This window comes from Oryctolagus cuniculus, chromosome 19 (genome assembly GCF_051225735.1).
Source record: "Oryctolagus cuniculus isolate XC-2025 breed Fujian yellow rabbit chromosome 19, ASM5122573v1, whole genome shotgun sequence".
Taxonomy (NCBI): domain Eukaryota; kingdom Metazoa; phylum Chordata; class Mammalia; order Lagomorpha; family Leporidae; genus Oryctolagus; species Oryctolagus cuniculus.
In genome coordinates this window covers 68480242-68494497 of record NC_142885.1, presented here as the reverse complement: position 1 = coordinate 68494497, position 14256 = coordinate 68480242, and the positions used below count along the sequence as shown (strand labels likewise).

The window sequence follows — 14256 nt, the reverse complement described above, 5'->3', positions numbered from 1 at the left end:
GGTTGGGGAAAGGCAGAAAGGTGGAAAGACAGAAAGAGAGAGCCCCCACCCACTAGTTCACTCCCCAGATGCCTGCAGCAGCCCCTAATTGGGACCAAAGCTAGAAGCCTGGAACTCAGTCCGCGTCTCTCTCATTTGTGGAGGGACCCAGTCACTTGCCCATCGCCACTGCCTCGCTGAGTCTGCATTCCCAGGAAGCTGGAGTTAGCAGTAGGAGCTGAGGACTGAACGCAGCCAGGTACTGCGGAGTGCAAGCATCTAACAGTCATCTGAGCTGCTGGCTGAGCCTGTCCCTTTCTGCTGCCCCCCCCTTTTTTTTTTTGACAGGCAGAGTTAGTTAGAGAGAGACAGAGAGAAAGGTCTTCCTTCCGTTGGTTCACCCCCAAAATGGCCACTACAGCCGGCACTACGCCGATCTGAAGTCAGGAGCCAGGTGCTTTTCCTGGTCTCCCATGCGGGTGCAGGGCCCAAAGACTTGGGCCATCCTCCACTGCACTCCCAGGTCACAGCAGAGAGCTGGATTGGAAGAGGGGCAACCGGGACTAGAACCCGGGGTACCAGCGCCACAGGCAGAAGATTAGCCTAGTGAGCCGTGGTGCTGACCCCTTTTCGCTTCTAAGAGCAGCACCTGACACATAAGCAGTGCTTAATACATACTGGACAATGTAGACAATGAGAAGTCCCAGGCACGGTCCTAAGGACTGTGGGATATCTCACCATCTCTGCGGTCAGATTGCAGCCCAGTCTCCAAGGCCTGACTTGGGTTTGGGGTCTTTAAGGTGACTTTCCACCTCTGCTCTGCTGTAGCCTGTGCTCATTTGGTAGCTTCCCCCGCTTAGATCCCCAGGAAACACACACTGTGGGCCCAGCGGCTACCAGCACCGCGACTTTGCCCTGCCCTGCTTGCCTTGGAAGGCAACACTGCACCTGACCTGTGAACTCTGGCTGACATCGGCTTTACATCACGCTGCTCTGCGCCCTGGGGCAAGTGACCTAGCCTGCCTGAGCCTTGGCTGACTCATCTGTAAAACGAGGGCAGTGATAGTCCTGCCTCATGGGTGTGTTTAGAGGCTTCAGCATGTGTCTGTGGTGAGTGGAAAGCCTTTAGCCCTCAGTGAAAATGAATCAGTTCTCATTGTTCCAGAATGAAGAGAGAGAGAAACTGGCCATTGGTTGTAGTACCAGATCCTCCAGCCAGAGCCAGAGTCCTTAACTGACAAACCTCAGCCTTGAGTTCTTGCTACAAATCCTGCTGGTATTTTCTAGAAAGCCAAGAGGCTTTACCAAAACAAACAAACAAACAAACCCACTAGAGTCAGGCATTTGGCTGAGGGGTTAAGACATTGCTTGCATCTCATATTGGAGTGTTTGGGTTGAGGTCCCAGGCCCGCTTCAGGTTCTGGCTTCCTGCTAATGCACACACCTTGAGAGGCAGCAGGTGATTGGGGACTTTGTTCCCTCCCATCCATATAGGAGACTAGATTGAGTTCTTGGCTCCCAGCCCTAACTGTTGTAGGCATTTGGGGAGTGAACCAGCAGATGAAGGATCTCTTTCTCACTCTCTATCTGCCTTTCAAATTTAAAAGGGGGGGGGGGTTTAAAAGCCTAGCCATCGACTATTTACACTGCTGGACCCACAGTATTTAGAAGTGTCCACCACCTGCCTGGTGGGTAGGATCAAGAACACAGGCACTAGCAAGTGTTGGTGAGGATGTAGAGAAATTGGGACCCTATGGCCGGCGCCGCGGCTCAATAGGCTAATCCTCTGCCTGCAGTACTGGCAGTACTGGGGCGCCGGATTCTTCCCCCGGTTGCCCCTCTTCCAGTCCAGCTCTCTGCTGTGGCCCGGGAGTGCAGTGGAGGATGGCCCAAGTCTTTGGGCCCTGCACCTGCATGGGAGACCAGGAGAAGCATCTGGCTCCTGGCCTCGGATCAGTGTGGTGCACTGGCCGCAGCAGCCATTGGAGGGTGAACCAACAGAAAAGGAAGACCTTTCTCTCTGTCTCTCTCTCTCTCACTGTCCACTCTGCCTGTCAAAAAAAAAAAAAAAAAAAAGGGACCCTCTCAGGTTTCCAGGGGAAATGTAACCTGGGGCAGCCCCTCTGTAAAATAGCAGGACAGTTCCTCTAAATGTCCCCGCAGTTACCCGGGGACCCAGCAGTATACCTACCCACGTGTGCAGGAGCTCTGACGACTTGTGCCAAAACCTGTGCACTGCTTCTCACAGCAGCAGCATTCATGGCCAGCAGGGGTGGAAACAGCCCATGTGTCCGTGGGCGGAGGCACACACCCAGACGGTGGAATGTCACTCAGCCGCAGGAAAGCTCGAAGCACCAACACACGCATGTGACAACACAGATGGACCCAGAGAACTCGCGCTGAGCAAGAAACCAGTCTGAACTGCCCAGAGCTGGCAGACGCATGGAAGCAGAAGGTACTGGTGGCTTCATGGGTGGGGCCCGGGCTGGAGAGGGAGTGCACTCACCGAGGGGCGTTGCCTTCTGTCTTGACGGACGTGTGCTCAGGTTAATTATGGGCATGCTTGCACACATCTAGGAGCACACGAAAAGTGACCGCGTTGTGTACTTCGTGTGGGTGACTTGTGCGGTACATGAACTGCATCTCCATAAAGCTGTTACCAAAGAGAAGCAGCAGTGTCCCAGCGGCCTAGACTGCAGTGGGGCCGTACGTATCCCTTACGCAGCGGACAGGAGCCCTCTTTCCTTCCCACCGTGTGGAGGTGGGCAGTCCCTGCCCGGCAGGCCTGTGTGTCTGAAGAGCACAGACTGGCCCTGTGGCCCAGAGGGGCCAGTGTTCCTCCTGGGTTTCACGGATGGAGCACTACTGGCCTCCATAGCAGCGTTTGCATGAGGTCAAGAACACAGGACTAGTGAACAACATCCCTGAAAATTGTGTCAATTCAAAACGACTCTCCTTGGGCTGTTGTGCCAGTGCCCCAGCCATCGGCCAGAGTGGGACACCAGGTGGCTCTGGAAGGGAGCCCTTTGAGTCTGCACTGGCCTGGTACCTGGCATATAAGGGGTCTTCAGAATTCAGAAAGCTCATAGAAAATGCATACTACGAAAAAACTATAGGGGCTGTTGCTGTGGCTTAGTAGGTTAAGCTTCCACCTGCAGCTCTGGCATTCCATATGGATGCTGGTTCGAGTCCTGGCTGCTCCACTTCCAATCCAGCTCCCTGCTAATGGCCTTGGAAAGCAGTGGAAGATGGCCCAAGTGGTTGGGCCCATGCACTCACACTGAGACTTGGAAGAAGCTCCTGACTCCTGGCTTCAGATGGGCCCAGCTCCGGCCGTTGCGGCCATTTGGGGAGTGAACCAGTGGATGGAAGACCTTTCTCTCTGTGTCGCTCCCCCACTCGCGGAGGAACGACACCGGACTGGATGCTGTTTTCTTTCCCCGGTCCTTCCCAGATTTGCTGCCACTCCCCCGCCTCCGCGGAGGAGTGGCACCAATGAGCTCTCTGACCGACTCTCTGGGGGGGGGGGGGCTCGCATGTTGTCTCTCTCTTTTATAGTCCTCTCCCACCAATCCGTGCTCTGCTGCCCACGTGCTGAGCACGCCGCTTTTTTCCAAACAGGGGTTGGGTCAGGAATTAGCATTTAGCGAAGCAGCTGTGTAAGATTTGTTTACTCTCTCTCAGAGCCATATGATGGGAGATCAGATGCATAGAGTTAGTCTTAATAGTCTCAGTGGTCTAATCTACTCTCGGTAGTCTCAGTACTTATTTTGCCATGTTGCGGGAGACAGGCCCTGCTCACCACATCTCTGTCTGTAACTGTAACTCTGCTTCTCAAATAAATAAATGTCTTTTTAAAAAAACTATGCATGGGTTTTGAAATTGTTTACACAAAAATTAATTTATCATCTAATTCCATTTTTCCACAAACATTTTGAAGTACCCTTGTGTATCGTTTTTGGCCATCGTGGCAACCCCAATGAAAGGGTTTAATTTCCTTGTGTGGCAGTTAGGGGAAGCCATGGCTCAGAGGAGCTGAGTCACTTGCACAAGGTGACACAGCCAGTGAGAGAGGGACTTGGGCTCCATCTCACGAACCCAGAGCAGACTGGCGTAGCAGCAGGGGTAACACTGTCCAGCGTTACCCCTGAGGAGCCAGGCGAGCTTGGCCCTCGGCTGGCAGAATCTGTGAGTGGGATTCATGCTGTGTGCCAAGAACGTGGGACTGCAGTGCTTTGTAGGCTGAGAGTCAGGGCCTTGGGTGTTGAGTGGAGAGCCTTCCCTGCAGAATTCCCTAGGAGCCAGACTACCAGCCCACCCTTCTCCTGTCCCAGAACTGACGGCAGGGCCCTACCCTGCCTCCCAGTTCTGCAGCAACTGGCTCAAGGCCATGTTCTTAAGACTTTGAGAGCAGAGCTGAGACCCTGCCCAGGAGCCCAGCTCAAAGAGGAGAGAGCAGAGTTTGATGAGGAAGTCATCACTTGAGCTTTCTGGACGAGCAAGGACATCCAGGACTCGGAGCACATAGAATGGAAAACTGGAATTCCTGGATGGGCATTAGGCCATGTCTTGAAGCCAGCTGAGTTCTTCATCTTTCTCTGTGTCCTCTTTTCTTCAAAACTAGGCCTTGGGGAAGGCATGTTTGCACAATAGTCAAGATGCCACTTTAGGCCGGCGCCGCGGCTCACTAGGCTAATCCTCCGCCTTGTGGCGCCGGCACACCGGGTTCTAGTCCCGGTCGGGGCACCGGATTCTGTCCCGGTTGCCCCTCTTCCAGGCCAGCTCTCCGCTGTGGCCAGGGAGTGCAGTGGAGGGTGGCCCAAGTGCTTGGGCCCTGCACCCCATGGGAGACCAGGAGAAGCACCTGGCTCCTGCCATCGGATCAGCGCGGTGCGCCGGCCACGGCGGCCATTGGAGGGTGAACCAACGGCAAAAGGAAGACCTTTCTCTCTGTCTCTCTCTCTCACTGTGCACTCTGCCTGTCAAAAAAAAAAAAAAAAAAAAAAAAAAAAAAGATGCCACTTGGACCAGCACTGTGGTGTAGCGGGTAAAGCCGCCGTCCGCAGTGCCGGCATTCTCTATGGGCGCTGGTTAGAGTCCTGGCTGCTCCATTTCCAATCCAGCTCTCTGCTATGGCCTGGGAAAGCAGCAGAAGATGGCTGTGTGCCAAGTGCTTGAGCCCCTGCACCCAGGTGGGAGACCTGGAAGAGGCTCCTAGCTCCTGGCTTCCGACCGGCCCAGCTGCAGACTTTGTGGCCATTTGGTGAGTAAATCAGCAGATGGAAGATCTCTCTCTGCCTCTACTTTTCTCTGTAATACTGCCTTTCAAATAAAAAAGAAATATTAAAAAAAAAATAAGGGGGGTGGTGCTGTGGCACAGCGGGTTAACACCCTGGCCTGAAGCGCTGGCATCCCATATGGGTGCCAATTCAAGACTCGGCTGCTCCATTTCTGATCCAGCTCTCTGCTATGGCCTGGGAAAGCAGTAGAAGATGGCCCAAGTCCTTGGGCCCCTGCAGCCGTGTGGGAGACCCGAAAGAGGCTCCTGGCTCCTGGCTTCAGTTTGATGCAGCTCCAGCCATTGCAGCCAATTGGGGAGTGAACCAGCAGATGGAAGACCTCTCTCTCTCTCTTTCTCTCTGCCTCTCCTCTCTCTCAGTGTAATTCTGACTTAAAAACAAAAACAAAAAAACAAAAAACAAAAACACTTAGATCTTCCCAACCCCAAGAAATCTTCCTGATTTTAGAGACTTCTGAGGGGCCAGTTACCTATCAGTTCACCAAGCACTTCTTGGAAAGGGTCGTCTGTTTTACGTAATCAAAGGCTGTAACGAACAAGCTTCATGTTCCCTGTCCAGACTCATCAAATACTGATAGAGCAGGAGCTCCGCCCACTGATAGAGCTAGCTCCGCTGGGCTAGCGCACTTGCCCACCTGACCGTGTTCTCTGGTGTCCTAGCAACCAGAACCTCGGCCCTGTGTTCCACCAGTCTGGATAGAGGCCATTCCTGCCGGACCACTGTGACTCGCTGCCTCCTTGAGCTCCTGTCCGTGCAGCCCTTGGGATCACGGACAGCTACCGCTTGTCCAGAAGGACCTGGGACCCAGCCCCGCCAGCACACCCGTCTCAGGATGAGCTTCTCGCTCACATTCATGGAGCTGGCCAACATCGCCATCCCGCAGTGCGGGGTGGTGAACTTCAAGGCCCTGCATCTCGTGCTGCAGGGCATCCTGGAGCACATCCACTTGGCCGAGCTCTCGAAGGTCCTCTCGGGGGACGAGGACTTCCTCCAGACCTCACAGATCATGTTCATGCCCAGGGAAGGAGACGCCCAGCCCATCCTCAACCCCATGAAGCGGCTCGGCAACATCTTCGACCACATGGTGGATCGCATCAACACGATGGAGAACAAGCTGGCTGAGCTGCAGGACCAGCCCTCGACCGACCAGCTGCTGGCAGGCAGCAAGGGGACCGGCCAGCCTGCCCAGAACCTGTGGCAGCTCATCAGGCTCCGGAAGAAAGTGGAGGGCAATGAGGAGGCCCTGACAAAGGTGAGCCCCCAGCCCCTGGGAGCCCCCTGCTCCTGCCGCACTTTCTCACCTGTTGCCTCACAGTGGGCTGTCCTGTTCCACAGCGGGATGGCACAGGGCCTAGGATCAGGCAGAACCAAAACTGCAGGCTTGCCTCCTGAGTCAGGCGTTGAGGACAGAAGCCAGAAACTAAAATTACGTGTTGTTTGATCCCATTTATATGAAATGTCCGGATCAGGCAAATCCACAGAGACAGAAAACAGATTGGTGGTTCCCAGGGGCTGGTGTGGTGTGGGGGATGGGAAGTAACTTTTAGCCTTGTGGGAGTGGGGGTTCCTCTAGGAGTGGTGAAACTATTTGGGAGGGGCCAGCACCATGGCTCACTTGGTTAATCCTCCGCCTGCAACACTGGCATCCCATGTGGGCACCAGGTTCTAGTCCCGGTTGCTCCTCTTCCAGTCCAGCTCTCTGCTGTGGCCTGGGAAGACATTGGAGGATGGCCCAAGCGCTTGGGCCCTGCACCTGCATGGGAGACCGGGAGGAAGCACCTGGCTCCTGGCTTTGCATCGGCGTAGCTCCGGCTGTAGCGGCTATTTGGGGGTTGAACCAACAGAAGGAAGACCTTTCTCTCTGTCTGTCTCTGTCTCTGACTAACTCTATCTGTAAATAAAAAAAAATGAAAGAAAATATTTGAGAACTGGATAGAGGTGATGGTTGTACACTATTGTCAGCATACTAGATGCCACTAAGTAGTTTGTTTTAACGAGGCCAGCTGGATGTCACATGACTCTCACCTCAATAAAAACAAAACCGAGGAGGTGACATGAGGAGGCACCATGGTGCTCATGTCCCTTTTGGGGACAGACAGAAAGCCAGGGAATAGAATCTTGCAAGAACTAGCCATGAGGAGCGGGAGGGGGCATTGTCTCTGACATTCAGAAACGTCCAGCAGTTTGCTGAAGGTCCAACAGCCAGTGTTGGGCAGAGGTTGAGTGGACGCTGTGTGGCCCTCGGGCCTGCCTGGGACTGCAGGGTCCCCTGCTGGAACGTAGTTAGTGTTCAGGAAAGAGTGGCCAGGAAGGGAGCAGAGAGGGGTATGTTCAGGTGATGGGCAAGGTGAGGGGAGACTGGACCTCACACACTACTGCAGGGGCGTACACTGCTGTGTGGGGAGAGTGGACCTCACACACTACTGCAGGGGTGTACACTGCTGTGTGGGGAGACTGGACCCTCACACACTACTGCAGGGGTGTACACTGCTGTGTGGGGAGACTGGACCTCACACACTACTGCAGGGGTGTACACTGCTGTGTGGGGAGACTGGACCCTCACACACTACTGCAGGGGTGTACACTGCTGTGTGGGGAGACTGGACCTCACACACTACTGCAGGGGTGTACACTGCTGTGTGGGGAGACTGGACCTCACACACTACTGCAGGGGCGTACACTGCTGTGTGGGGAGACTGGACCCTCACACACTACTGCAGAGGTGTACACTGCTGTGTGGGGAGAGTGGACCTCACACACTACTGCAGGGGTGTACACTGCTTTGTGGGGAGAGTGGACCTCACACACTACTGCAGGGGTGTACACTGCTGTGTGGGGAGATTGGACCTCACATACTACCGCAGAGGTGTACACTGCTGTGTGGAGAGACTGGAACCTCACACACTACTGCAGGGGTGTACACTGCTGTGTGGGGAGACTGGACCTCACACACTACTGCAGGGGTGTACACTGCTGTGTGGGGAGACTGGACCTCACACACTACTGCAGGGGTGTACACTGCTGTGTGGAAGACTGGAACCTCACACACTACTGCAGGGGTGTACACTGCTGTGTGGAGAGACTGGAACCTCACACACTACTGCAGGGGTGTACACTGCTGTGTGGGGAGACTGGACCCTCACACACTACTGCAGGGGTGTACACTGCTGTGTGGGGAGACTGGACCCTCACACACTACTGCAGGGGTGTACACTGCTGTGTGGGGAGAGTGGACCTCACACACTACTGCAGGGGTATACACTGCTGTGTGGGGAGACTGGAACCTCACACACAGCTGCAGGGGTATACACTGCTGTGTGGGGAGACTGGAACCTCACACAATACTGCAGGGGTGTACACTGCTGTGTGGGGAGATTGGACCTCACACACTACTGCAGGGGTGTACACTGCTGTGTGGGTAGAGTGGAACCTCATACACTACTGCAGGGGTGTACACTGCTGTGTGGGGAGACTGGACCTCACACACTACTGCAGGGGTGTACACTGCTGTGTGGGGAGACTGGACCCTCACACACTACTGCAGGGGTGTACACTGCTGTGTGGGGAGAGTGGACCTCACACACTACTGCAGGGGTATACACTGCTGTGTGGGGAGACTGGAACCTCACACACAGCTGCAGGGGTATACACTGCTGTGTGGAGAGACTGGAACCTCACACACTACTGCAGAGGTGTACACTGCTGTGTGGGGAGACTGGACCTCACACACTACTGCAGAGGTGTACACTGCTGTGTGGGGAGATTGGACCTCACACACTACTGCAGGGGTGTACACTGCTGTGTGGGGAGACTGGAACCTCACACAATACTGCAGGGGTGTACACTGCTGTGTGGGGAGATTGGACCTCACACACTACTGCAGGGGTGTACACTGCTGTGTGGGGAGACTGGAACCTCACACAATACTGCAGGGGTGTACAATGTATGTGGAGAGATTGGACCCTCACACACTACTGCAGGGGTGTACACTGCTGTGTGGGGAGAGTGGACCTCACACACTACTGCAGGGGTGTACACTGCTGTGTGGGGAGATTGGACCTCACACACTACTGCAGGGGTGTACACTGCTGTGTGGAGAGACTGGACCCTCACACACTACTGCAGGGGTGTACACTGCTGTGTGGGGAGACTGGACCCTCACACACTACTGCAGGGGCGTACACTGCTGTGTGGGGAGACTGGACCCTCACACACTACTGCAGGGGTGTACACTGCTGTGTGGGGAGATTGGACCTCACACACTACTGCAGGGGTGTACACTGCTGTGTGGGGAGATTGGACCTCACACACTACTGCAGGGGTGCACACTGCTGTGTGGGGAGAGTGAAACCTCACACACTGCAGGGGTGTACACTGCTGTGTGGGGAGATTGGACCTCACACACTACTGCAGGGGTGTACACTGCTGTGTGGGGAGATGGGACCTCACACACTACTGCAGGGGTGTACACTGCTGTGTGGGGAGAGTGAAACCTCACACACTACTGCAGGGGTGTACACTGCTGTGTGGGGAGATTGGACCTCACACACTACTGCAGGGGTGTACACTGCTGTGTGGGGAGAGTGAAACCTCACACACTACTGCAGGGGTGTACACTGCTGTGTGGGGAGATTGGACCTCACACACTACTGCAGGGGTGTACACTGCTGTGTGGGGAGATTGGACCTCACACACTACTGCAGAGGTGTACACTGCTGTGTGGGGAGACTGGACCTCACACACTACTGCAGGGGTGTACACTGCTGTGTGGGGAGATTGGACCTCACACACTACCGCAGGGGTGTACACTGCTGTGTGGGGAGACTGGACCTCACACACTACTGCAGGGGTGTACACTGCTGTGTGGGGAGACTGGAACCTCACACACTACTGCAGGGGTGTACACTGCTGTGTGGGGAGATTGGACCTCACACACTACCGCAGGGGTGTACAATGTATGTGGAGAGAGTGGACCCTCACACACTACTGCAGGGGTGTACACTGCTGTGTGGGTAGAGTGGACCCTCACGCACTACTGCAGGGGTATACACTGCTGTGTGGGGAGAGTGGACCTCACACACTACTGCAGGGGTGTACACTGCTGTGTGGGTAGAGTGGACCCTCACACACTACTGCAGGGGTGTACACTGCTGTGTGGGGAGATTGGACCTCACACACTACTGCAGGGGTGTACACTGCTGTGTGGGGAGACTGGAACCTCACACAATACTGCAGGGGTGTACACTGCTGTGTGGGGAGATTGGACCTCACACACTACTGCAGGGGTGTACACTGCTGTGTGGGGAGACTGGAACCTCACACAATACTGCAGGGGTGTACAATGTATGTGGAGAGATTGGACCCTCACACACTACTGCAGGGGTGTACACTGCTGTGTGGGGAGATTGGACCTCACACTACTGCAGGGGTGTACACTACTGTGTGGGGAGATTGGACCTCACAATACTGCAGGGGTGTACAATGTATGTGGAGAGATTGGACCCTCACACACTACTGCAGGGGTATACACTGCTGTGTGGGGAGACTGGACTCTCACACACTACTGCAGAGGTGTACACTGCTGTGTGGAGAGACTGGAACCTCGCACACTACTGCAGGGGTATACACTGCTGTGTGGGGAGAGTGGACCTCACACACTACTGCAGGGGTGTACACTGCTGTGTGGGTAGAGTGGACCCTCACACACTACTGCAGGGGTGTACACTGCTGTGTGGGGAGATTGGACCTCACACACTACTGCAGGGGTGTACACTGCTGTGTGGGGAGACTGGAACCTCACACAATACTGCAGGGGTGTACACTGCTGTGTGGGGAGATTGGACCTCACACACTACTGCAGGGGTGTACACTGCTGTGTGGGGAGACTGGAACCTCACACAATACTGCAGGGGTGTACAATGTATGTGGAGAGATTGGACCCTCACACACTACTGCAGGGGTGTACACTGCTGTGTGGGGAGATTGGACCTCACACTACTGCAGGGGTGTACACTACTGTGTGGGGAGATTGGACCTCACAATACTGCAGGGGTGTACAATGTATGTGGAGAGATTGGACCCTCACACACTACTGCAGGGGTATACACTGCTGTGTGGGGAGACTGGACTCTCACACACTACTGCAGGGGTGTACACTGCTGTGTGGAGAGACTGGAACCTCGCACACTACTGCAGGGGTGTACACTGCTGTGTGGGGAGATTGGACCTCACACACTACTGCAGGGGTGTACACTGCTGTGTGGGGAGAGTGGACCTCACACACTACTGCAGGGGTGTACACTGCTATGTGGGGAGACTGGAACCTCACACACTACTGCAGGGGTGTACACTGCTGTGTGGAGAGACTGGAACCTCACACACTACCGCAGGGGTGCAAACGGTGCTGCCTCTCTGGAGAACAGTCCTGGCGGTGCCAAAGCCTGTGAGGGCACTTCCACCCTGGGTGTGCGCCAAGGAAATTGCAGACAGGTGCTGAGATAAAACCTGTCCTTCCTCCAGTGTCACGGCAGCGTTACGACAGCCAGGTGGAAACACCCGAATGCCTGTCTGCAGGAGGCGCTGCCGTGGAAGCCTGGCGCCACCTCTGTGAGCCTCGTGGCCGGGAGCAGCCCAGCCTCCTCCATCTCTGTGTTCTCTGGAAGGTGGAGCTCATGCTGACGGCCTTGATGCGCTACTGTTGGGGAAGGCGCGCTTCAGGATGCGCGGCACCGGCGGAGGGCCAAGTGACTCTTAACTGCTGGTATTAGTGTGTGGTATTCCCTTCTTGCTGCTGCCTGAACAGACTAACAGCGCTAGTGCCCTCCAACGGTACAGATCTGTTACCTTACAGTTCTAGCGCTCAGAAGTCTGAGTCGTCTCACTGGTCGAGCATCGAGGTGGCGCCAGGACAGCATCCCCCTGCAGGTCCTGGAGGAGACTTTCCCTGCCTCTTCAGCTCCTGGAAGCTGCCCGCATCCCTGACTCATGGCCCCCTCTGTCACCTTCACAGCCAGCAGCCTGGCAGCTCCGCCATCCTTAGACATCTCTCTGACCCTGACCATCTTCTGAGGACCCCTAATTCCATGGCACTGAGACAAACAGATCCCTCCCTTTCAACAGGCTTCCTTTAGGCACACCTGCCAGGGTGTGCTCTTAAATCTGCATAGGCACAGGTTTGGGGATTGAGGACGTGGACATCGATACGGACTGTGAGTCACTGTCTCACACCTGTGGTTCACCTGCCATGTGCTGGGCCCTTGGCCAGGTGTTGAGGTCAGAGAGGGAGTCCTTGACCTCTGAGCACTCGATCGGCAGCGGGGAGACAGGTGGAGGATGAGGTTGGATGTGGTTGAGCAGTTTGGCCAGGCTCAGGGCTGGGGCCGTGAGTCAGGGCTGAGAGTGCCTGATTCAGGGCGGGACCCCGGCAGGGAGACTGTCTCCGAGTGCTCCCCCCGCATCCTGTAGCCAGACGTCCAGGGGAAGGAAGGCCCATGTAGGGCGACTTCCGAGAGCAGCCCACCCTTGCTCCCTGCTGGACTCTGATGCCCCGGCCGAGCTCCTGCTGATGAAGAAGCTGTGTGCCAGGGAGCAGTGGAGAATGGTCAGGTGCCGCAGACGGCGACCATCCACCCAGCCGTGAGACTTAGAGAGGGATGTTCTCGTCCACACCGTGGTCTTTTTTTTTTTTTTTTTTTTTTTTTTTTTGACAGGCAGAGTGGACAGTGAGAGAGAGAGACAGAGAGAAAGGTCTTCCTTTGCCGTTGGTTCACCCTCCAATGGCCACTGTGGCCAGCGCGCTGCGGCCGGTGCACCGCGCTGATTTGATGGCAGGAGGCAGGTACTTCTCCTGGTCTCCCATGGGGTGCAGGGCCCAAGGACTTGGGCCATCCTCCACTGCACTCCCTGGCCACAGCAGAGAGCTAGCCTGGAAGAGGGGCAACCAGGACAGAATCCGGCGGCCCGACTGGGACTAGAACCTGGTGAGCCAGCGCCACAAGGCAGAGGATTAGCCTAGTGAGCCGTGGCGCCAGCCCACACCATGGTCTTATCATCTCATCTGTGCAGGGAGCTAGAGGTTTGGTTTTCAGGGCTTTTAAAAACACGTTAGGAAGCGTAAGATCCATAGACGGGGCCTGCATTGAGCTGTAGTGGGTTAAGTTGCTGTCTGCGACGCTGGCATCCCACATGGGCACTCGTTCAAGTCCCAGCTGTTCCACTTCCTATCCAGCCCCCTGCCACTGTGCCTAGGAGAGCAGAGGAGGATGGCCCAAGTACTTGGGCCCCTGCCCCAACGTGGGAGGCACAGATGAGGCTCCTGGCTCCTGGCTTCAGGCTGGCCCAGCCCTAGCAGTCGCAGCCATTTGGGGAATGATCTTTCTCCATCTCCCTTTCTCTCTCTCTCTCTAGCTCTGCCTTTCAAATAAATAAAATATTTTTTTAAAAAAGTAGACCAAACTGGTACTCTAATTAGCATCCATATGGGATGCTGGCACACCAGGCAGCAGCTGAACCTGCTGGCCCACAGCCCAGCCCCCCAGATCTGTGTCCACCCACCCTCCCGTCTGAGCTCCAGAAGCACATTTGATTTGATGCAGGCATTTGTGCCTTGCCTCTGGGTCATCTGCACGCTGAGGGCGGACGTGAGACTGGCATCATCCTGCACAGGTCCAGGGTAGCTGGGGTCAGTCAGGGTGATGACAAGCTGTTGGGCTGAGTCGGCCGCTCAGCCAGTGATTGCCCACCCCTTCACGGAGGTGGCACATCCTGGATCTTCCTTGTACTGCTGTGTGCCCAGCTGCAGTGTCACAGCCTCTCCCTAGGAGTCAGGGTGATTTTCAGAGTATCAGGGGTTAACACTCTTCTTTTTGAAGTTGAGATAAAGTCACAAAATATAAACCATTTTTAAATGTGTGTTTTTATCCTCTTGGAGAGAGAGAGAGATGTTTCATCTCTTGATTCACTACTCAAATGCCTACCA

General features: G+C 55.3%; 1 protein-coding gene across 10 annotated transcripts in view; it reads left to right on the top strand.

Annotated features, from left to right (window-relative positions):
* Positions 1-14256, top strand: part of C19H16orf96 (chromosome 19 C16orf96 homolog) — a 72414-nt gene that overhangs the window by 17976 nt on the left and 40182 nt on the right. For 6 of the 10 annotated variants that reach the window (XR_011384447.2, XR_007915637.3, XM_070063985.2 and 3 more), the window contains exon 1: positions 5423-6531. Coding sequence is in view for 7 of the 10 variants with exons in the window: in XM_070063985.2 (XP_069920086.2) it covers positions 6112-6531 (420 nt within the window). In the remaining 3 variants the exon portion in view is untranslated. Of the gene's footprint in view, positions 1-143; positions 239-2227; positions 2435-5422; positions 6532-14256 lie in introns of those variants that run through there. The other 4 variants (XM_089321286.1, XM_089321285.1, XM_089321287.1 and 1 more) reach the window with 4 other exon arrangements.